This window comes from Cupressus sempervirens, chromosome 2 (genome assembly GCF_028749045.1).
Source record: "Cupressus sempervirens isolate cs-2001-9-10 chromosome 2, ASM2874904v1, whole genome shotgun sequence".
NCBI classification, from domain to species: Eukaryota; Viridiplantae; Streptophyta; class Pinopsida; order Cupressales; family Cupressaceae; genus Cupressus; species Cupressus sempervirens.
The window spans coordinates 527,236,405-527,262,052 of record NC_143119.1 but is presented as its reverse complement, the minus strand read 5'-3'; the positions used below and the strand labels follow the sequence as shown (position 1 = coordinate 527,262,052).

Below are 25,648 nucleotides of genomic sequence, written 5' to 3'. Positions count from 1 at the left end.
CCACAGCAGACCTCTATGGGTCTAATTCATCACAAGCAACCTCCAAAAGTTGAACGCATACTTCTTTATCCAGTTCACAGGTGTATTAAAAGAGATGCCAACCAAATAATAGCATGCTCCAGATTTAAATCACCATTGAATAATGAATTCCACACGAATCACTGTCTTCTCAGCCACATGATGTACAGTAGGGAAGTCACAACATAACTCCAAATTCTTCAATGAACAATCAGCTTCTCAGCCACAGTAGAAACAATAGAGGAAGCACTAGAATCAAACCCTTATACTTCAGTAAGGGCACAGAATATCAAAACTCTAGAAAAAGCCACAAAGGAAACAAAAGCAAATAAATATTCAAGCATCCTTTTTCCAATGAAATGAGCTCATATTTATAATGCTTTGTTAATAAAAGTTTTCAAAAGAACTCAACTTCACAAATTGGGAAAGTTTCCCAAAAGAACTCAGCTCTTGAAACTTTCCAACACAACATCACTTTTAATAATTAATACTTGGCTTAGGCATATAATAAATGGCCCCTTCTAATGATGACTCAACCCTAAACTTAAGTGAAATTATAAAGTTAAATTATAACTTTATAATAAGTCATTTAATGATTTAATAATAATTTAACCACTAAAAATATAATAAACTCCCAAAATACTCATCATTTAAATATATCATCTAAAATAGGAATCGCACCTATTATTTCTCCATATGACCAAATTCACTTTCCAAAAATAGAAGGGGCTCATCTCAATCAACACCCAACTTACCACAAATAGTAAGTACACAAATCTAAGCCCAAATGAAGTCCAATCTGAGTCAAACGAAGACCAACTTGTAGCTTACTGAATTGTGGAGAAGACAAGACCCTCCCAAGCCAAGCCACTACCTTAGAAGACCCTCTATCCACAATAATTAGCCTACAAGGATCACAAAATAGGCTAATTCCTGAAACTCCAATGCTGGCAAAAATAAGGACATTACACATTCCTAAATAGTTAGAAATCATATGAAGACACTTCAACACTATAATTTAAACTTATCTAATAAAATAAAATCATAAAATATAATGGTAACATTTATTAAATTTAATAAATAAGTCATAATGTGGTTTATTATTATTAAATATATTCATGAGCCAATATTATATGATTATTATTATTATAATAAAATTCAATATAAATAATATAATTATAATAATGAAGATTCAAGAAAGGAGAATTAGTAATACTTGAATAATAAACTAATATTGAAATGAGTAATTGATATATTTATATACATTATAATAACATACATAGAGTTAATATTATCTTATATAATAATGTCCAATGCTAGGATAATATTCAATATCAAACATTTTGTAATAAAATACTTTGGGTATTCATATAAGTAGATTATCTCATCGCCCTCATAGTCCGGGGTTAAACGAATTGCTTAATAATCTTGAGTAGACAGGTCCTTTGGAAACTTGAGAATCACTCCAGCATAAACACATACACATTGTATTGAGAAAGGGGAGGAGTGACCAATTATTATCTCGTCTCAAGCCAGTGAAGAATCATTTTGCATTGGAAGTATTTGAATTAAATCTGCAAACATCCAATTAGATACATTATTTCAGTCTCAGCAAACCACGGACTGATAAGCAAAGAAAATGGAGATCATAATTGACGGCAGTCCAGGAAAGAAAAGAATGAAGAGATAGACAGAAATGTTTGGACATATAGAAATTCAAGTCCCATCACAAATGTGATCGACCATTAGACTGCATAGATCAATATCTGAAATTGCACGATTCAGAAAAACATATCATAATTTTATACTGGCATATCAAAGACACTAGCTGTAAAATAGGTGAATGCAAGGAGTGAGTCATAGATAAATATAGATTTGATATTGAGGATATAAATAAGGGTAAGAGGACAATCAAGTCAGCGAATACAAAGAGAGATATACAATGTTAGTGAACAATATAAGGAGACATAGATGTCAATCATAAGAGATTATGATTAAATACTGGCAGTAATTACATATGGGAGATAATATAAGTGCTTCAGAAGATACCTGAACTAGAAAATAGTAAAACAACAGAGAGCGTGATAGGGGAATGCGGTCAGATTTAACCTGGGAGAGAAATATCCCGAGAATGCAAGTAAGGATTGATTGGACAAGTCATATCACAATAAGATACATTCAGTAAAAATAAGATCAAATATAAAGATGGGAAACATCAAAGAGATCGTAGAGAATAGATAAGGCACATATTTGTGATGTGATTCTTCAGCAGTCATCAAAACATAAATATTGACTGAAAGAAAATAAGTGGAAAAGAAAATACATGTATGAACATTCACTCAACACACATCTAAGTCTAAGATAACAATGGTATTGAGTAGATCTAATCCCATATCACATGCGGACATAATTATGGCATCATATAAGAAACATAAATATACTGCTACAAGAAATACTTATAAACTGCACATATCTGTACTATTTATATCAGACAACGCCATTATAATATCATCATAAGTGATAGCAAACAAATGGTTAATTAATTGAGTAAAGAATCAAGATAATAATTGAGAGTAAAGGTTTTAATAGGAAGCATTCATTTATGAATTGAAGTAATACGAGACTTAGCTCTGTATTAGAAGCCGACAACAGTAGGGGACATTCCACTATTAGAAGAGATGCCAACCAAATAATAGCATGCTCCAGATTTAAATCACCATTGAATAATGAATTCCACAAGAAACACCATCTGCTCAGCCATAGGATGTACAGTAGAGAAGTCACAACATAACTCCAAATTCTTCAGTGATTGAACAATCAGCACCTCAGCCACAGTAGAAAAAGTAAAGGAAGCTCTAAAATCAAACCCTTATACTTTAGTAAGGGCACAGCACAGAAAATTAAAACTCAGAAAAAGTCACAAAGGAAACAAAAGCAAATAAATATCCAAGCATTCCTTTTTCCAATGAAACGAGCTCATATTTATAATGCTTTGTTAATAAAAGTTTCTAAAAGAACTCAACTTAAAAAACTGGAAAAGTTTCCCAAAAGAACTCAGCTCTTGAAACTTTCCAACACAACATCACTTTTAATATTAAATACTTGGCTTAGGCATATAATATATGGCGGAACAAGAACCCACTGTTGTCGAACTCTTGGCGCTATTAAGAGATCTTTTGAGGAATCGAGCACAGATCAACGACACTCAACGACTTATGGAAGAAACTCTTAAGAAATTGGCAAGCAATAAATATCCAATGAACAAAATGGTCATAGCGCGGACTTGGGGTCGAGTAAGGCAAACACTCATCTAGCATGCTCTCGACTTTCCATGCAATCTTTCCCTCCATGAACGGAGGTACCACAAGGAGGAAAGAAAACAACCTTTGAGGAAGTTCAAGGAGAGTTAAGAGAAGATTGGAAGAATGCAAATTTGGAGGAGGATATATCCTTCAAAGATTACACAAAACTGAGAATGAGATATTCCGGAGGCAAAAATTGTGGATATTTTAACAATGATCTCAAAAGAAAGTTGAGTAAAGTAAATTTGTCACCGTTTGACGGATCTGTATCCATATTTACTCAAGCATGGGTAATGAAGGTCGATACTTACTTCCAACTTAATCCAATGCCTGAAGAAGCAATCAAATTTGTAACACTACACTTGGAGGGAATGGGGCCTGAATGGTGGCATCATGACACCATTACACTGGGGCATGACCAAATAAATACTTATGCAAAATTCACTAAAAGATTGATAGATAGATTTAATGGTAAAAATCCGGAACTTAATTTCAAAGAATTGGCACAACTGAGGCAAACTAGATCAGTTGACTAGTAGATCACGGAATTTCGGAAACTCTCTATTTTGGTCACAGACATTTTTGAAAGGAGACGGATAGTGTTTTTCATGGATGGACTAACGAAACCATTGAGGGGTTGGGTAAAAGGTTTCAATCCTACCAGCCTCTCATAGGCTATAAAGAAGGTACAGAGCATGGCATCATCATCAAAATCATCCTGTCGAGGTTACTCACACTCCAAACTGCCAGTGTTTCACAAGGACAAAGATAATAAACCTCTATCGAAGAAGCCGTCATTGGACGAAGCTACCAAACAGGAGCTCCGAAGGAAGAAATTATGTTTCAACTTTCAACTATAAGAGACCATGGGAACCTGGACACAGATGCCTTGGTAAAGGAAAAATACACTACATTGAAGTTGTATCCAATGATGAGAACGATTAGAAAAATCTACCTATCGAAGACAACATTTCTATGAGGACACCAAAATGGTTAGTCTGAACCATACGGAGAGAATTGTAGCTTTGGTATGGCACGGAGGAACCATCGCTTTAGCCGAGAGCCTGAGATGTATGGTGTCTCGTGTACAGGGAACCCTTCAAGGACAAAGGGTCATGGTGATGCTCAATAGCAAAGCCACTCTAAACTTCATAAACTCATCTTTGGTGAAATGAAGAGGTCTACCTACTGAGACGCACGCAGGATTCCAGGTCAAGCTCGCCAGAGGAACCCTTTTGCCCTGCACACACCTTGCTCCCCAACTAAGTATCACCATGGCTAACCACACTATGACAAAGGATATCTTTATAGTGGATGTAGATGATATGGAGGTTATTTTGAGCATACAGTGGATGGAGACACTTGATGAATACACTCAAAGCTTCAAACGGATGGACTTCACTTTTGTTGTCAATAGGAAGAAGGTTGTTCTCCATGGAATGGCTAATGAGGGACCAAAGGAAGTTTCAGTACAATGGATGGAGGCAATTTTTTGGCATGATGACGTTTCGTGGGCTGCACATTGTTTCGTTTCGTCAAAACCTATAAAAGGACAACAGACACCACACCGAGATGATGATCTTCAAAAAAAATTAAGTACCTATGATAAAGTTTTTATAGACATTCCTCTCGGCATCCCCCCCCCCCCCCCTCCCGCGATCGTGAGTTTGAACATACCATCAAGTTGGAAGTTGATGCCAAACCAGTTATCACCATGCCATTTTGTCATCCCAAGAAATTCAAAGATGAGATCGAGAAGACAATTCAGGAGTTGCTCAAGAAAGGATGGATTTTCCCCAGCTTTAGTCCTTTTGCATCATCAGTGGTTTTGGTAAAAAAGAAGAATGGGATGATGCGAATGTGTGTGGACTACCGTGCGCTGAATAAGAAGACAATAAAAAACAAATACCCTATTCCTAGGATTAATGAATTGTTGGATGAGCTACATGATGCGATTTATTTTTCTAAAATAGATCTTCGTTTCAGATACCACCAAATCTGCATGTGGGAAGAAGACGTGGAGAAGACAGCTTTCCGCTATGGGAAGAAGACGTGGAGAAGACAGCTTTCCGCTATCACTACGATTATGAGTTCCTGGTCATGCTATTTGGGTTAACAAATGCACTAGCTACTTTTTAGTCTTGCATGAATCGTATCTTCAACAAACAACTGTTTAAGTACTTGCTAGTATTCTTTGATGATATCATTATTTATAGCAAGACATGGGAAGAAGACCTGAAGCATCTAGATGAAGTCCTAAGGATCATGAAGGCTTAATCCTTGTTTGCCAAGCAATCCAAGTGTGAATTCGAGATGACAGAAATATTGTACCTAGGGCACGTCGTCAGTAAATATGGAGTACAAGTTCATCAAGAGAAGATTCGAACTATCCTTGATTGCTGCCCCCCCCCCAAAATCGCTCTCTGAGTTACGAGGGTTTTTTGAATTGTGCAGTTATTATTAGAGGTTTGTAAAAGGATTCTCTCAACTCAACACACCATCAACAGATCTGACAAAAAAGGGCTCCTTCCAGTGGAATGAAAAAGCACAACACACTTTTGATAAGTTGGAAGAAGTAATGAGCACTTGCCTAGTACTCGCCTTACCAAACTTCACTGAACCATTCATTATGGAGTGTGCCACATCTGGAGAAGGGATTGGTGCAATACTGATGCAAGATAGACACCCCATAGCCTATGAGAGTCAGTAGCTTACACAAGCAAAGCATCTATATTCCATTAATAAAAAGAGATGTTGGCCATCGTACATGCACTGACCAAGTTCTGACAGTATCTAGTAGGTGTCAAGTTTGTCGTCTGTACTGATCATGACAGATTGAGATATTTTCTAGAGTAACAAGACTTGAACGAGAGGCAACAAAAGTGGGTAAGCAAGATTCAAGCTTTTGATTTTGACATTGAATATGTGGAGGGAAAGAACAATGTCGTTGTAGATGCCTTGTCCAAGAAACCCACCATCTACTTACTGACTTAGATTTCAGCTGAGTGGAAAGCACATTTATTGGTGGAATATTCCAAAAACCCATTTGCCTATGAGTTAATGGACGGCAAAATTCAGGATGATCGATACAAAGTGGTGGATGACATCATTTACTATAAAAATTGGTTATACTTAGTGCCTGAATCCAAACTGAAGTAGAAAATCTTGAAGGAGATACATGCTTCACCCTTGGCTAGACACCCAGGTTTCCTCAAAACTTACAGACAACTCAAAGAGAGGTTTTCATGGAAAGTCCTTAAAGGAGACGTATTGTAGTATGTAAGAGAGTGTGCAATCTACCAACAAAACAAATCCGAACATACTCTACCTGTCAAGTTACTGCAACCTTTGCCTATACCGAAACAAAAGTGGGAAAGTATCTCAATGGACTTCATTAATAGACTTCCCAAGGTGAACAGAAAGAATTGTATCTTCGTGATAACTGCTAGACTGACAAAATATGTACACTTCTTAGCCATCTCTTCAGATTTCCAAGTCAAATAGGTAGCCAAATTATTTTTCAAAAAAAGTCTTTTGTCTACACGGGTTACCACGAAATATTGTTAGTGACCAGGATGGTTGATTTATCAGTATTTTCTAGACAAAATTGTCTTAGTTGGCAAAAATACAGATGTCGCCAAGTACTAGCTACCACCCTCAAACAAATAGACAAACAAAGATTGTGAACAAGTGGCTAGAAGGCTACCTTTGGAACTACATTTGAGCACAACAACGGACATGGGTCAAATGGATGCATCTGGGGGAATATTGTTACAACACCACTTACCACATGTCCATCGGGATGGCACCCTTCAAAGCACTGTACGGGTATGAACCCTTTTCATTTGTTGACATGGTGTTGGGTGACAGTCGTGCACCAAGGGCCAAGGACTGGCTTTGGGAAGGGAAAGACATCCTAAGATGCTTAAAAGAGAACTTACAAAGGGCGCAAAATCAACAAAAAATGTACACCGACAAACACCAAACTAAGAGAAGTTTCGAAGTGGGGGACTTGGTCTATCTCAAGCTCTGGCCATACAGGCAGTCCTCATTGAAGGTAAAAGAAAAAGAAAAACTGAAGCCACAATTTTATGGCCCTTATTGTGCAGCTCGCCGCATCGGTGAAGTTGCCTATGGGCTAGAATTTCCAGAGGGAAGCCACATTCATAACATTTTTCATGTCTCTTACCTAAAGAAAGTTGTGGGATAGAACATCAAGGTAACTGCAAACCTTCCGCCGCTCAATAAAGAAGGGAAGCCCATATGGAAATAGGCCGAGATCATTGATGTACGTGAGAAGACCCAACAAAATCGTACTTTGAAGGAATACTCGGTATGCTGGAAACACTTGTTGTTGGCCAATGCAACTTGGGAAGGTGAACAAATTCTGCAACATCTAGCATTGCATTTGCTTGAGGACAAGCAAAGTTTGAGACGGGAGGACTATAATGTTCCCATCATAAATAAATAATTGATCAAACCTTTGTTAATGGGCCGATTAATTTAGTATATCTCTGACCCATTTTTTATTTTAATTGTTTCCGTAGGTAGGTGTAGTCGTCGGCTATCTTTGTACACCCTCAAAAAGGTTTCCCCGACAGGTATTTAAGCACAACATGTAAGTAGTAGTTGGTGTACGATTTGAATTATTTCTTTATACTGTGAATTCCTATTGGAGGTCTAGATTGTTCGTCATTTTAGAAGTGAAAGATCTTCCCTATTTGGCTCTTGCAGTTCCGGTGGGATTCAACCCCCACCCTATTCTGTCACTATGTTTCCTAGCTTGGATCTGGCAAATCAGAGTATCATTATTGTTTGCAAGCTATATAATTTTTGATATATATTGTGTTCAGGCTACTTTAACAACTAACATTGTTTGTGTTTGGCCAAGAGTGCATTTGTCTACCACTGGCTTCAAAACCATCACCGTACACCCTCTCCTCAGCCTCTGTACGACTGCTAGTCTTCTGTGTAGCCCCTCCATAGTCACTGAACGGCCTTTTGCACTAACCGTACGGCCTCCCAAGGCCACACCGTATGGCCTTCCTACAAGCATCATACTATTGTTCTCCCACTATTGTACGTGCAACTCTCTGCCCCTCAACTAGTCTGTACCTCTCATTTGCCTACCGTACAGCCTATTCCAGCCATGCCGTATAGCTACCCGGACCAGTATACGCATTATTTTGGATTCTGGCATTCATTAGACTCACACACGGGCAACCCAATTGGTGGATCGGACTTCATAACATTACAAAATGCACTTTTCAAAAATAGAAAGGGTTCATTTCAATCAAAACCCAACTTACCACAAATAGTAAGTACACAAATCTAAGCCTAAACGAAGTCCAATCTAAGTCAAATGAAGACCAACTTGTAGCTTAAAGAATTGTGGAGAAGACAAGACCCTCCCAAGCCAAGCTACTGCCTTAGAAGACCCTCTATCCACAATAATTAGGCTACGAGGATCACAATAATAGGATAATCCCTGAAACTCCGAAGTTGGCAAAAATAAGGACATTACACATTCCTAAGTACTTAGAAATGATTTTGAATCATTTGAAGACACTTCAACACTAATTTTGACAAGGTTTTTTGAATCTTTCACTACTTTTTTAAGAATGTGTAGTTTGTTTTTTTAAAACACAAACCCTAGCAGCTTATGTAGTAACTAGTTATTGTTTGACTTTGAATGATGACTAAAAATATTCAAACTAATTTATATAGTTTCTATTTCTAACTTTGGTTAATTCTTTTTCTAAAAATTTTAATTAGTGTTTTAAATTTCTGTGTAGGGCAGTAGTTAACCATCAAATAAGCATGGCAAATTCAAAAGAAGTCCAAAAGAAGTGTGCCACTTACACCATGCCCTTCTGGATATAAAGGCACCCAGCCTAAAAATGCAAGAGATAAGGCATCGAGGTGTGCCTATGAAGCTCGAGATGAGCCTAGGAAGGTGATATACATAAGATGTCAAAGAGTAATTTCTAGAAGCATAAACTACCTCAAATGCCAACTTGCAAGCATTAGGAAACATGATTCAATTCCATATGACAAGCAGAAATAAAAAGATTTATTAATGCCCTACTTGCAGTCGAGGAAGAGAGAAAGCTGAATATGGAGGGGAAGATTAGCTATGAGGGAAGCCATAGCTGAAACTTAATGTGCTCCTATTGACATTGAAGAAGAAGCATCCTTGAGAACATAGTGGGCTCTCTTCGTGGTCCGCAAATCTGCAAACAAAGTGCCTCCTTTACCGCTTCTACTTCCTCTATTAGAGTACCTTGTTCTTCACCACCATTCAACATCAAGGATAGGCACCTATTTTGTCCCTAGGAACACACAACCATCATTAGAGGTGACTAGATGGAACAAGGAGGTGCATGAGAAAACTAATATTGCATGTGCAAATTTTTGGTTTTTCAACAATATCCCAATCAATGTGGCTGATAGTCCTTATTGGTTAAATTTGGTGACCGCAATGACAATTTCAAGGAAAGAATATAAGGCCCCTTCTCGTAAGGATTTGAGTGGAGAGTAAGTAAATAATCAAAATCCACTTGAGTTCATTTTTATAGTTTAATTCTTGTTTCCTGTTTATTAAATCAAAATTGTGTACTAAGACTTGATTTCACTTTGATTTTGTAGGTTGCTTATAAATACGCTAGATAGGTCAAGAGCAATGGTGGAAAAACAAAAAAAGAGTGGAGGAAATACAGTTGCACCATTCTATTTGATGGGTGGATAGATGGGAAGAATAGAACCATTATTAATGTTTTGGTTGTTTGCAAAGATGATTTAGTATTTTGGAAATATGTTCATGCCTCCAATAAGGTGAAAATGCAAACACATTGGCATTAATGTTGGAGAATTTTGTCATGGAGGTAGGAGTACAGAATATGGTGCAAATCATAACCGATTATGCGGCAGCATATGTGGTAGCAAGTAATTATAATTTTTTATGTTGCATATGATTATCATAATATATAAAGTGATAGTAATTATTTAATTTATCTTTGAAGTAAAATATGGAAAATTGGAAAGTAATTATTGAGTTTTTACTAATATGCCAGGTAGAATCCTCCAAGAGAGACACCCCACTCTTTTTTGGTCACCTTATGCAGCACATGCCCTTGACCTTCTCTTTGAGGACATAGGAAAACTTGATTAGGTGACTCTAGTTGTGGAAGATGCAAGGTGAATCAGCAAGTATATCTATAATCACCCTTGGGTTCTAAATTTGATGAGACACTTCACTAGAGAGAAAGATTTGGTAAGACCCGTTTGCAACAGTTTTTTTGATGTTGCAAAGAATTATCAAAACAATGTCTCCTTTGAAACAAATGTTTGCGAGTCCACAATGGCAAGAATCACCTTATTCAAAGAAGTTTGATGGAGAGGTTGTAGCACGCATTGTCTTTGACCAATTTGTTTTCAACAGGACTATGGAGATTGTAAAGGTAACTTCAAAACATTATTATTTTAATTATTCTTGATTCAAGTCTCTCATTATTAATTTGTAACTTACTATGTTAGTAACTTCATTAATTAATATTTTTGTAACGTAATTTGTATTTTTCAAATTTCAATTGTAGGTGTCTAAACCCTAGTTAGGGTTATGTGCTTAGTTGATGGGAAACAAACCCCAATAGGATGTCTTTATGAGGCCATGGATAGGACCAAAGAGTTTGTCAGAAATTACTATAAGGGGGACAAATTCAAATTTGATCCAATTTGGGAAATAATTGATAGGAGGTGGAACAAGCAGCTCCACCAACCCATTCTTTGTTACAACCCCATAATTATAAGATTTAATAATTAATTAAAAATAAATTTATAACAGAATAAATAATAATAAATTATAATATAATTTATTATTATGTGTATATTATAAATATAAGGAAAATAATATTATATAATATATATTGGTCAATATAAACATATCATCTATTATATGATTATAATATAATTTATATGATGAATACAATAACACAATAAAAGAATAAATTAATAAATAATATAATATAATATAGTGTGAATAAATAATAATATTCTAATAAGGCAAGAGCCTATAACACAATGGTAACTTGTGAGCCTCTTATGTGGGAGGTCTTGGGTTCAAATTTGCTTAACACATAAAAATAATATATTGTAATAAATAATAATAATTAATCTAGGCTTCGGCTGTTTACCGATCAAAAAATAATAATAATAATATTCTAATAAAGACATAATAAATTTAAAATATTGATGTACAATATATATCTGAAATATATAACAAAATGTTATTCTAAATATAAATTTAGGAAATTGTGTTTTGAAAAGTATACTATAATTTATAAATCATGAGTTATCAAATGAACTAACACAACCTTTCGAAAGGGTGTCTCTACTATCATTGAACATATAGAAAGAAAATCAAGCTGAGCATTATGGGGACCTCATAGAAGATAACGAAAGGATCTATTGAGACACTTAGCATCTGAGTCAGGAGGGAATAGAAGTTAGTGAACAATTTCCTATTTTCTAGTTTAATTGACATCTAATCATATTAGGGATGATAATGATCAGGGGTACAAAAGAGAAAAGCGATAAGATATACCTAAGATATACAATCCACTCAACACATACTTTTAACTCTTTGCTAAGAAAATTACAGTCAGCAAATAGAGAATAATGGGGGAGACCAAGAGATAATACAACAAGAAGAAAACAAATAATACAGTACACCAACCATGATAGCATGGACATACAGTAGCTCACAGGAAAGGGCGTCGGATAAGTAATAGTCGCCAAACTAAAAACAATACAGTCAGCAAAAAAATCGAGGATATATCTCACCACAAATAAATTCCAAAATCAAACCAAAAAAAAAATGATAAGTATCTCAGAGGATCGAGTAAGGAAATTAGTAAGACTGCTAAGAGGAAAGCGGTAAAGTCAATCACATCACACCATAGGCGACACCATTTGTAGATAGTGAGAAGAGAAGAAGTAATGACACAATAAGCACCATAGCAGATGTATTAAATTATAGCATCCAACAGCAAGCAGAGATTGTGAATATATACAAGCAACTTCCATTGGGTTCAAAACAGAAACTAAACATATCCTCAGTACCCCACAGCAAAGAGGAACATATCAAGCACTGAATGAATAAGAACAGTTCAATCTTATTACAAACAACAAATAGAGACAATATTATAAGCATAGTTGATAGTAGAGATATAAGACAATAGCGACAAAGTCAACGGAATTAAAATAACTTTTTCCCAAGAGAAGAGAAGAACCTATATAGTGATAAGGTTGTAAGCACATTACTTCCAATCCAAGAAAGCAGGGACATTATAGCATATCTGTTACAGTGGCATTATCTAAAGTATAATCTGGTATTAACCAATTATATCAATAAAAGGAAAGACCAGAGATAACTTCAGTGTTACAGACACTATGCTATTATATTAGATATAACAGTTTATTCTAGATTGCACAAAATAAATCAACAAACCAATAATTTAACGTTACACTATGAATTACATAAGCTCGTAGTAGTATCAAGCATGGCATCCCATCATAAAGATAAAGAGTTCAAGTTAATTGTTCCTAACTTTGAGATAGGCTAGAAGAGGACATTACATTCATGCAGCAAGCTACTTCAACCCCATTTCAGATACTATGATCCTTCTTCAAATTTTACTAAGACTTCATTTCACTTTTTTTTTTTAGGTTGTGTACTAAGACTTGATTTCACTTTCTAGTTGTTTTAGGCATGATGATTCATTTTCAGATCCTAATGTAGAGTTACATGGAGGGCCTCCTTGTATGCATTGAGAGGATGCTATCCAATATTGCACAAAGAGACCTTTTTGTGGCCGAACCACAAATCTATGTGGAATCAAAGGGTTAAATGTTCTCTTCTAAGCTAGAAAAGAGAGCAAGAGGCACTCAAACCCCCAGGTAAACCGTACAATTTTAAAACATTTGCAATTTTTCCATTTGATAAGTTATGTTTTCACTTTTCTCATTGCTTTATAACTTCTTAATATTTTATTTTGTCAATGCCTAGTGGCAAAGTTGGGGTGGCAATACGCCCAATCCAAAGCAATTTTCTCTCAGAATCTTGTGCCAGCCTTGTAGGTCATCCCATTGTGAGCACAAATGGAGCTTATTTGAGTCTATCCACACAAAGAAGATAAACAAATTAACTTAGAAACGCCTCAATGACCTTGTTTATGTGCAATATAATCTTAAGTTGCACATAAAAAAGGCAAAGGGAGCAGTACTTAATCCACTTGAATTGGACGACATAGATCCTTATTCTGATTGGATGGCACAAGAGCAGGTTCCATTGTTTTTAGAGGATGACATTGCTGATTTGGAGAGGCAAGTCATGGAGGAGGGGGGTAGATTGGATTTCACATTAGATGACATTGAGGAGGACAATGAGGAGTTAGACGAGGAGTCAATCCCAATGCCAAAGGCAGAATGAGATACATCCAGGATGGAGAGTGAGTCCGTAGGGATATCGAGCGAGGAGGCACAATGACTCCTAATGCAAGGTTCCTCTTACAAGACTAGACCCTCTCTTTTTTATGCTAGTAGAGCTGGGAAGAGGAGGATGTGACTGTAATGATGTATTTACTTCTAGTTTTATAGAATCTATTTACTATTTGGCTTCCCACCATCAGCATATTGCATGAGAATGCAATTTTGTACCCACTTTAAATTTATATACATCTAAACTCTGCTTTTTTCTTTTGTGTTCTCTTTAATTAACTCATTGGATGCATCTTCTTGTTGAATTTTGCAAAAACAAAAATGTAATTTTAATTAAATTTAAGTTGTTTTTTAGGTTCCCTAGTTTTTCCCTGAGTTTTTTTAAAAGCTAGTAGAATTTTCCCGATCTTTTTTGGGGGATTAGCGAGATTTTGCCAAGTGAGAGTTTTCCATCTATGTATATGACAATAGAAATGATAAATACTTCCTATATTATCATGGATAAAATGGAAAAATCTATTTACCATTTGAATATGCTGGGATTGGCGAGTTTTTGCCGAGTGAGAGTTTTCCATCTATGTATATGACAATAGAAATGATAAATACTTCCTATATTATCATGGATAAAATGGAAAAATCTATTTACCATTTGAATATGCTGCTGTTCTTTGCAGTCCCACTTTCAAAGATTAGGGTTGATGGAGAGTTCACTGCATCAAAACGTTCTAAAATGTCTAGATCCTGCATGTACAGATCTATTTCATGATAAACCAAAGAAAATAACCAAAACAAAACTTATACAAAATAATAGCAATATTGAAAGGAAATTCATGGGCAACATTAAAATAATACAGTGAGAAGAAGTAAACTGATGATCTTTAATGAACAGAATCACTGAAGCTAGATCTGCCCAGCAATTTTTCCTTTTCCCGCATTACTAAATTTTTCCCTCCCTACATCTATATGCAAATTAGCTACTCAACAAAAATTCAGTCTGATTTCCTGGTTAACATTTCCTACCACATCACCCAACACATTCTTAATTTCAATTAGTTCTGAAAATAATTTAATTTAATCTGTAGGCACAATGATAGAGCTTCACCTGGCTAATAACCATGCTGAGAATTTCAAAACCTAAACAAACAGCATACACAGGGAAGTATTCCCCATTATCATTTTCTTCAATAGCTCTCTGCAGCAGAAATAATGATTTGTTATTTAAAAATACAGATCAAAACACAAAGTAGAAATGCTGGTACTTTTTAATAACATTAAAGAAGTTGATCATATTAATTCCTATTTGTTTAAGAGAACTTTCAAGGTATGTGGTGAAGTTAAAAACACAACACAAGGTATAAAAGCTTTAAAAAATATATCAAAGGTGTAAGAGACTATGGGGAAGTTGAAAACACAATCAATCTCATAAGGGACTTTCTCAAGGACAAACTACAATGGAGATAGCAAACACATCCAAGATAACACTTTTCATACCTGAAAAAGCTTTTTAATTGTCTGATGATAAGGACCAAATTTAGCACTCCCGCCAGTGAATATAAGACCATTCACTACTCGAAATTTCTGGTAAAGAACAAAATAAATGTATAGTTAAAATCTAATACCATGCAAAATGATTTAGAATCTCAAATATTCTTTGTTGCATGTTTTAAAAGCTCAAGTTTAGTGGTCAAGATATCATAAGTTTGAATATTTACACCAACAAAAAACTCTTTAGTGAACTGAAATAGATTTACCTAAGATTGTGCATCCTTAACAACATAACCAATTTGTATTAATGTTTATTAACACAAACTCTACCTTGAGATATCAAAAATAAGTTACAGGTGGAGCTTGCAGATAAGTATGGGTACAATAGGTTTCCTTCAAACCCCAAGTCTGGTATGGCCTAGGTGTATCAATGCAAAGCATAATGAAAATATAAAGATTATAGAAAAATAAAAATTAAAGTTACCATAAGATCAATGTTTTACATGTAGATAATTTTTAAAGATGAGAAAATGCTACAACTAATTGATGATTCAAAACTTAAATGTGTTACAATATATGCTAAATTAACCGCTATCTTTTCAAAACTCAAAAATAGTCAATGGTCACAGTCAAGCTCAAGAATCTAAACCACTAACTGATTACATAAAAATAAGTGCGGTAGCCACCACTAAGTGGAGAGCATAGCTCCATGCTAATTTGTATCCAGAGTAATCATCTTAGTTGTAGCCAAATGATGTTTATCACTGTTTAATGCTAAATGAGTATCACCACCATTGTAGAGGGATGTGTTGGCTGTAATCAAATTTCCTAGTTTATATGTGTTTGGTCACAATGCAGTGGTTGTAGCCCTCCCAAGACTATGCACAGTCCAATTTATGTCTAAATTTTGAGCCTTCTAGGAATATGCAAATGTGTGTGAAGTGTAAAGTATAGGGATGGCTAAGCGGAGATGATACCAAATTGCTATGCATGGCTAAAACCCAACACCAAAGACTATTTATGACCTCTAGAAATGGTTGTGTAACTAACTAATACCCCATGAAGCTCTTATCCTATTATGAGGGTGATCAAGCGAAAAAGAAAATAATTGAGTTGGCCACCAAGCAAAGTCATTTGTTCCTCAATGATAAATTGGTGATATTTGAACTTGTGTTTTATGGTGATATTTGAACTTGTGTTTTATAGTGATATTTGAACATGTGTTTATAGTTTATAAGTCATTTTCATTGTGAGCACAAAGCTTGACTAATAAGATAATATCTCAAGCTGTAATGATTATGTTGTACCCTAAATTAGCTTGCTGTAGTATGCTAATAAATAGAAAGGGTAGATGATGCTTATGACTCTATGGAATTCTTCTACATGATGCAAGAAGAAGCAACAAGACCACTAGGTGAGTGGGGTACAATCTTTAAATTCTTGTCCAAATTGAGGAAGCGATCACAAACAGTGCCTTAGAAAATTGAGCTAGTAATATTGAGTGAATTATCTAAAAGATGTGACCAAAAGAATAAATGCTGTGTTCTTATTGAAGAATTGACAACAAGGTATTCAACAGCAAAACCAATTGCCTTGCCACAATGGTCTAAGCAATACAACAAACTATCTAAGTACTGATAGATTGGTTTGTGCAGACAATACACTCTAGTGCCTATGTAATATCCTTAAGGTCTTAAGTTCATTAACTTTATGTTCTAGAATCTATAGATATATATGTGCATCTACTAGGTTCATTCTTGTTCTCCACATGCTTCAATGGCCTTGCTTTTAATTTTTATGATTGCTTAGATAATTCAAGCTAAGGGATTGTTTATTCTTGTCTTCATGCCTTGGCTTCATGATTCATATTCATCTGGTTAAGTTAAGCTACATACATATTTCATCTTGTTCTCTTGTCAATAAATCAAATCCTTCCTAAGAGAGTTTGTATTGTTACGTTTAAGTCTCACTTCAGAACTTGTTGTCTTGAAGTCCCTCAAAAGAACCCTTTTATGCTCTCTATTTCCTTACACAAGTTTAAGGACATCCCATAGAGGAATTCAATGAGAAGAAACAAGCATCCAAGAAGGCATGCCAAAGTCAATTTTTCTATTGTTTGCTTCAATTGCAGAAAGAGAGACCATGTAGTTCAAGAGTGTTAATATCATAGTAATGAGAATTGCCCAGAAATTGCATGAATCGCCGGTTTGGCGATTCGATTCGGACTTCCTGAATTTTTTTTGGATCATTGAACTAGATCGGTGATTTCATCGCCATGAATTGCGAAAAATCAGCCCACATGGGTTGATAAAAAGTCAAGTCAATTTTTTTTTAAAACGCATATTTTTTTAATATTTTTTTGCCCTTCCTCTTTGTTTTAATTCTAAAGGGCATTCTAATTGTTTAGCATGAGAAGAAGAGAGGAAAAGTGAGAGAGAAGAAGAGAAAAGAGAAATTAAACTTTTGTAACCAGCAAGAAGGAAGAGCACCAAAGAGACCAAAAATCCATTTGGGGAGGCCATAAGATTGCATTGGGAGTATTAAGGAGTCAATAGCAACACTGCTTAACTCATTTGCAAGAAGTGTTGATTTTTTTTGTATGTTAATGTATTATTTATTTTTTGTTATTTTTTTTAGTTTTCATTTGCAAATGTTGAATGTTTTTTAGTTTTACTAAATCGCAAAATAGGCTTTGTTGTTTTGTTTATTAGTTTGAAACTATCAGGTCTTATTTGAAGAGGTGGCTAGAGCACGTTTAGGCACTGGTAGATGCGCACGCGCACACATAGACATAGGCTCTAGTGATGTTGTTCATGAGCCCATCTTACATGCGGATGCTATGTGACGCAAGGAGGGGGAGAATAACTAGGGCCAAAGGCACACCCAACAATACAAAACCAACCTTGCAGAGTTAACACAATGAAAGCAAACACACAAAGAGAACAGCACAACAGAGAGAGAACAATATTCTTTTATTGATTCATCAAATGATCAACATACATGCCCAGCTGTGAAGCCTTCTGGGTTACGGCCAGAAACAAAATACATTCCAAATCCAAGATCCAACTTCACATTCGCACTTCCAAACACATGCATCAAACTTGTACAGTCCTCTGAAATCTCTACCAATCTACTCCAAGAATTGTTCTAAGCCTAAATACCCTATTTATACTTGTCAAAACAGCTTATAGAACATTCTAGAACACTATAAAACAAAAAGGTCGACCCCAAAATGGTCTGCACACATCTCAAGACAAGATCTAATCATAAACATCACGATCGAAATTAATCCCACAAGTTGGCTCGCATCAAAATTGTAGAAAATTCATCCACAATGTTGACACTTGGCATCAATAGGAACACTCGGCACATGAAGGATCACTCGGCACATGAAGGATAGCTCGACACACACTGTGGAACTCTGCACACACTGCAGAGTGAGATAGGATAACACGCTAACCCGAGTGTTAACATGACATGGAATAACTATGACTCGGCTTATACTACAAAATTACTGGCACTCAACAATTGCTACAACTCGGCAACATAGTTCCAAGAATCACGGCGATTCATGCGATTCACGCGATTCGGCGATTCGATTCAAGCCAAACGATTTTTTGTGAATCGGTGAATCGAATCAGCGATAAAGGGTTTATGAAATAAGTTACTCACTAAATTTCAAGGGTTTTTTAAATTTTCCGATTCATGGCCGATTCAATTCCGATTCATGGCCGATTCACGATTTGATTCGGCCTTGCCGATTCCGATCCGATTCCGATTCTTGTTACTTTGCTCGGCAATGACTATAACTTGGCAACAACTGCCAGAATGAACACAAATGAGCAAGATAATACATCAACCCAGGATGCTCCTGCATCAAACAACTAGGGTAGAAAGAAATGATTCTTCTGAATCATTCAAGTGTCACGGCCTAAGCTGAATCCAACTCAGACTGAGAAATCCATGTAGCATCTTCAACTGGTCTATTCTTCCACTTTACCAAATATTCATAGTACTCTTTTCCTCTTGTGCTTTTACCAACTCTCTGATCCAATATTTGTTCAACCTCTTCAATCCGCTTCTTAGGATAATCATCAAGTACAGCAACTTCATCATCCGACTCATGATACTTATACAGATCATTGACATTGAATATAGGAGATATATCCATGTCATCAGGTAACTCAACTTCATAAGCATTTCCACTGTCAAACTTCTTCAAGATCTTACAAGGTCCAAACTTCTTCATCTTAAACTTACTGTATGTTCTAGCAAGAAATCTGTCTTTCTTCAAATGAACCATCACCTCATCACCAACTTCAAAAAGATGATGTCTTCTAGGCTTATCAGCATTCTCCTTGTACTTTTGATTACTTTGTTCCAACTTCATCTTCACTTCCTTATGCAAAGACTCCATAAAATCAGCTAATTCTTCTCCTGCAGCACTTCTCTTCTCTTCACCAACAACATCCCTTAAATCTGATACTCCTCTAGGCTTCATTCCAATAACAATCTCAGAAGGTGTCTTCACTGTACTCCTATTCACAGAATTATTATATGTAAACTCAGCTTGTGCCAATACCATCTCTCAATTATGTGTTTCATCTCCAACTAAGCATCTTAGCAAATTACTCAAGCTTTTATTCACAACCTCTATCTGTCCATCAGTCTATGGATGGAATGTAAAACTAAACTTCAGCTCAGTACCCATCTTCTTCTACAAAGTCTTTCAAAAATACCTAACAAACTTACTGGCTCTATCAGAAATAATACTTCTTGGTAATCCATGCAATCTAATAATCTCTTTGAAAAAAAGTTCAACAACATGCTCAGCATCTGATGTCTTCTTACATGGTATAAAATGAGCCATTTTAAAAAATCTATCCACAACAACAAATATAGAATAATACCCCTTTGTTGTTTTAAGCAATCCAAGAACAAAATCCATACTAATGTCACTCCAAGGTTTCTCAGGAATAAAAATAGGTATATAAAATTCAGTATTCTGACTTACTCCTTTTGCAACTTGACAAACTCCACAACTCTTCACAAATTTTCTGAACATCCTTATACATCTATGGCCAATAATACTTTTCCTTCAGCAAACTCAATGTCCTATCAATTCCAAAATGTCCAGCCAATCCACCACTATGTTTTTTCTTAATTAGATTAACTCTCCTAGAACTTCTAGGGATACACAATTGAATACCTTTGAAGAACATACCTTCTTGAATAAAATATTTATCATACTTACTCATGTGATCTATCAGATTTGGTGCTCTACATGCCTCAGAAAAATCAAGATCAGTATCATACAACTCTTTCATTTCATCAAAACCAAGAACTTCAACCTTCATTTTAGTCAACAAAGAACGTCTTCTACTCAATGCATCAACAACTCTATTAGTAACTCCACTCTTATGCTTAATCACAAATATAAAACTCTACAAATACTCAACCCACTTCATATGTCTCCGATTCAATTTATGTTGAATTCTCAAGTAATGTAAAGCTTTATAATCAGTATACAACACAAACTCTTTAGGAATCAAATAATGTCTCCACTTCTTCAATGCTTAAATAATAGCATAAAACTCTTGATCATATACAGAATACTTCATTTTTGCATCATTCAACTTCTCACTAAAGAAAGTAGCAGGTTTACCTTCTTGACTTAATACAGCTCCTATTGCACTACCACTTGCATCACATTCAACTTGAAATACCTTATTGAAATTAGGCAAGGCCTATACAAGTAACTTAGCAACCTTTTGTTTCAAAGTCTCAAAACTCTTATCAGCTCCATGTATCCACTTGAATTCCTTTTTATCTCCTCTCATTGTCTCATTCATAGCATTACAAACAACACTAAAATTCTTTATAAACTTTTTGTAAAAACTAGCGAAACCATAAAATGATCTTACCTCACCCACATTCTCAGGTGTAGGCCATTCCAAAATTGCTTTAACCTTCTTTGGATCCATTCTCAAACCATCAACTGAAATCACAAATCCCAAATACACAATCTCCTCTTGCATAAAAGAACGCTTTTTCAGATTAATCATCAACTTTTCCTCTTTCAATCTTTGCAATACTTGTCTAACAAGTTCAAAGTATTCTTCCTTAGTCTTACTGAATATCAAAATATCATCCAAATAAACAATCACAAAATTACCTAAGAATCTTTTCAAAACTTCATTCATCAACCTCATGAAAGTACTAGGTGCATTAGTCAAACCAAAAGACATAACCAACCATTCATACAAACCATCTTTTGTCTTGAAAGTAGTCTTTCATTCATCACCTTCTCTGATTTTGATCTGATGATAGCCACTCTTCAAATCAATCTTGGTAAAATACTTTGCTCCACTCAAACAATCCATTATGTCATCCATCCTCGCCATAGGAAACCTATATTTCACTGTGATCTTGTTAATATCTCTAGAATCAGTACACAGTCTCTATTCTCCATTCTTCTTAGGTGCTATTACAAATACAGCACATGGATTCAAACTTTCTCTGATTAATCCCTTCTGCAGCAATTCATGCACTTGTCTATTAAGTTCTTCATTCTCTGTAGGTATTTTACCAACAACATCAATCTATATGGTGTTTTGTTCAGCAAACTAGCTCCAGGAATCAGATTCATACAATGACTTATACTTCTCATTGGCAGTAAACCATCAGGAATATCCTCAGCAACAATATCTTTATACTCGTTCAGCAATTCTATAATTTCTACTAGTACTCGGCTACCACTATCTGCTATCACTCGGTCATTACCAACTTCTGCAACCCGGTCATTACTACCAATACTTGGCCCTCTAGGAACTATAGCAAAAAAAAATTAATACCTCTTCACTTCTTTTTCAAATTGCTTTCCATTAACCATGCAAATTCTCACAGTAGTACACTTAACCTCATCTAAACTTTCAATCAAAGGCAGCAATATTTGCTTTTTCCCATTCACCCAAAGAGTATAATGATTCAATCTTCCATCATGTACAGCATATCTATCATCTTGCCAAGCTCTACCCAACAAAATATGACACAACACTTCATCAAAGTAATATCCAATCTTAAACTTCACGATGCATTGCTCACCAATATCTTATGCTCATCTTTGATCCATGAAACATGATAAGGTTTGGGATGTTTTTGCCTCTGTAACTGCAACTTTGTAACCAGCTCTTCTAATGCCAAATTTGTTGAACTTCCACTATCAAGGGTCACCTTGCAACAATTTCCAGCCATCTTGCATCTGGTCTTGAAAAGACTTCTTCTAAGGACAAGTTCCTCATCACTTCCCTTATTACATAAGGTTCTTCTCACCATCAGATTTTCTCCAGCCTCAAGTCCACTTAGTGAACTCTCAATGTCTCCTTGAATCACAACATTTCTATTACCTTGCCCACTTTCAGAAGATCTGTATTCAAAAGATGTATGCCCTTCTTTACCACATCTGAAACAATTACCACGAAAACCACCTCTAGGATAAGAATTACCTCTTCCTCGATAAGAACCAGTACCTCCTCGGTATAAACTACCAACTTTCCACTCAATCTTGTCTTTGTCATCATTTTTCCATTCAAATTTGCTTTTATCTTGCATAGAACTATCAGATCTGCCACCTTCACCATAAGATCTACCTTTGTCTCTCTGGAATGTACCACCTCTACCTCTTTGTCTTTGTTCGTCCTTCTTTGTCAAAATCTCCTCATCTTTCAAGGCATATTGATATGCTTCTTCGACACTTTCCAATTTCACAAAACTTATTTCATCTTGAATTCCAAATCTCAATCCATTTAGATATCTTGCAATTTTCTCAACATCATCATCCGCATGTCCAAATCTAATGTACAATCTATAGAATTCCTCAGTATACTCTTTCACAGTCATGTCTTTTTGTCTCAAATTTTGCATCTTTCTCAACAAGCTAACTTGGTAATTGTTGAGTGTCGGATTTGTACCACTATATAACATATAGCAATTGAACACTTGATATGGTATATCAAATCTTCAATTCCCCTCCTGAAAAGTTGATACTCATGCGGACATAAGCAAAACTCCAATGTTACTTACACCTATGGATACTAACTCAGTATATCGATGTGATTTGCTAGTAATCACGTAGGCGGCCTTGCACTATTTGTTTGAGAACAACTTGGACTTTTGGTGGAATGATGGTGATAGTGATTCGGTGTGAATGCCAGATGATGTTGATAGAGAAGGTGATGGTGATGGAGGGTGAATATTCTTATGACTTACGCCTTCCTAAGTTTCTTCTTCAAAACTCCAACTACTAAACTACTTGCTATTCCACTCCTACTCCTATGAATGGAAAGATTAGCAAATGGACGGGGATCGAAACTAATGAAAGCTAATCGGCGGCTCTACCTCCATAGATGCAATGATTCAAAGGAAAAGAACTAGTTTACCACACAAGGCTTCTCAACAAGCCACTAAGATGCTAGTAGCCTAGTTATAGATCCCTATCAAACATCCACTAACACTACCATGCAACTATCCATCTACTTTTATCTCTACTTAGCAGCTTGAATGAAATCTATTTTAACAACTTCAAAGAAAATCTTATTCTAACTAGTGGAAGTAGAAACCATGCAACAACACCAAAAGTTCTTAATCACCATGCAAGTCACAACAACGAGAAAGAAATGCGATTTTGGCATTATCTTAGCAACAATTTTCACCGACCCTTTAGAAATGAGAGCAAATGGCCTTATGTAGAGACCAAAATTTACAATCGACAGTAGAGGTAAAGAGGCAAAACCAACGATCCAGATTGGATCCTAGAAACCCTAATTAGGGTTGCCACCCCATCAACCAATGAGAAGACGCCACCTCATCAATGGACCAATGAAATAAAAAAGAAAAGTGGCAACCAATGAGAAGGCACCAAAATGGTAGCCAATCAGAACTAGACACTTGTCCTACCCAAGAAAAAGGAGAATTTGCCATTTGGACTTACATCAAATGATCTTCTAATATAGTTCTACCCCTTTCTTTCATATTTTTAGCCAAAGTAATGGACTTGGCTAGCTTGTCGTTGACTTCCTTCATGGGAGGACAAGGTGTGTGTTTCATCTTGAGCTCAACTGAATTCATCATGTTGCTTGCTGGTTGCAGTGTCTTCTCATGGTCCTTCTCATATTCCTTGGCATATCCGATAAAGGCATTGAGGGAGGCAAAGCTGCCCAAACATTTCTTCTTAATAGCAACCTTCCCTAACTCATCCAATCTTGATCCCAACTCTATCTTATTGATGCTCTCCTCTTTGATATCTTCAAATCGAGTGTCGCCCCAACATCACTCATCATGGTTGAAATGGAAGTGTCAACACCTAGGCGATGCTGTGCAATCGCATTTTGTATCTCCTGCAATGTTCTCAATCTGGTAGTCAAGACAACAAACCAAGACTCAACCGTACTCAATCCTCCTTCATCAACCAACTTGGCCCTTTCCAAATATTTTTCCGGTAGCCTAATGAATGTCTATAGCCTAGGAATGGCTAAATCCTTGATTGGAAGGAAATCCTTCCACTCTACTTCGAATATTCTGAATTTGTCTCTAACAGTCACTAATGACCAAAATGTCAAGATAAAGGAAGGCAAGAAATTTCGCCTGTCTTGGATTGTATCATGGATCCAATCCTTGACTTCATTCAGCTGAGCCGATATCTCTTCTATGTTGCTCCCGCTGTCTTGAGGAAGCCCTACCTGGTGCAACTATTGGATAGACTGGCAGTCTCTCCAATATTTGTTCTCGGCCTCCAACTTTATGATCCTTTCATTTGCCTTCCTCAACCTTTCTCTGATTGAAACTATATTTTCTTGGATCCCCTCACATTCCATGTCATCTGTGTTTCTTCCCAAGTTATGCTCTACTATTTCATATTCCTGAGCTGCAATCTCATCCAAGGCCTTGTTGACTATTGGTATAGCAATCTGAACCTTTCGATGACCATCACTATCGCTCCTACTCACCTTTGCCACTGTTTTTGCCATTTGTTAATGGTTCTCGCTATCACCCTTTTCCATTAATCCTTGGATGTCAACTGTTTGAGCAATTACTACCTTGCCTCTTGGCATAAGCATTTGCCTTAAACATAGTGGTGCGATGCATCTCCCCAAATATGGATTTGGTTCAATTAGTCGATCATCACCAACAGCCTCGGGCACCTAACTTATTTTCTCGATATCAATCGACCTATCTTCTTCTCCACTAGTAACTGCCATATCATCTCCACGCTAATTCTCTGAGAGAGGAGAGTACTCGGTGCTATCACTGTAACCACTTGATTTTGAATCGAAGCTCGCCTCTACCGC

At 36.0% G+C, this 25,648-nt stretch overlaps 1 protein-coding gene across 1 annotated transcript in view; it reads right to left on the bottom strand.

Moving 5' to 3' along the window:
• The window catches only part of LOC149573276 (gamma-glutamyl hydrolase 1-like), a 168,311-nt gene that overhangs the window by 110,045 nt on the left and 32,618 nt on the right, over window positions 1-25,648 (bottom strand). The window contains exons 2-4 of the mRNA XM_089814487.1: window positions 15,309-15,395; window positions 14,920-15,009; window positions 14,464-14,558 (exon numbers count right to left, since the gene is read on the bottom strand). Coding sequence (XP_089670613.1) covers window positions 14,464-14,558; window positions 14,920-15,009; window positions 15,309-15,395 — 272 coding nt within the window. The remainder of the gene's footprint in view (window positions 1-14,463; window positions 14,559-14,919; window positions 15,010-15,308; window positions 15,396-25,648) is intronic.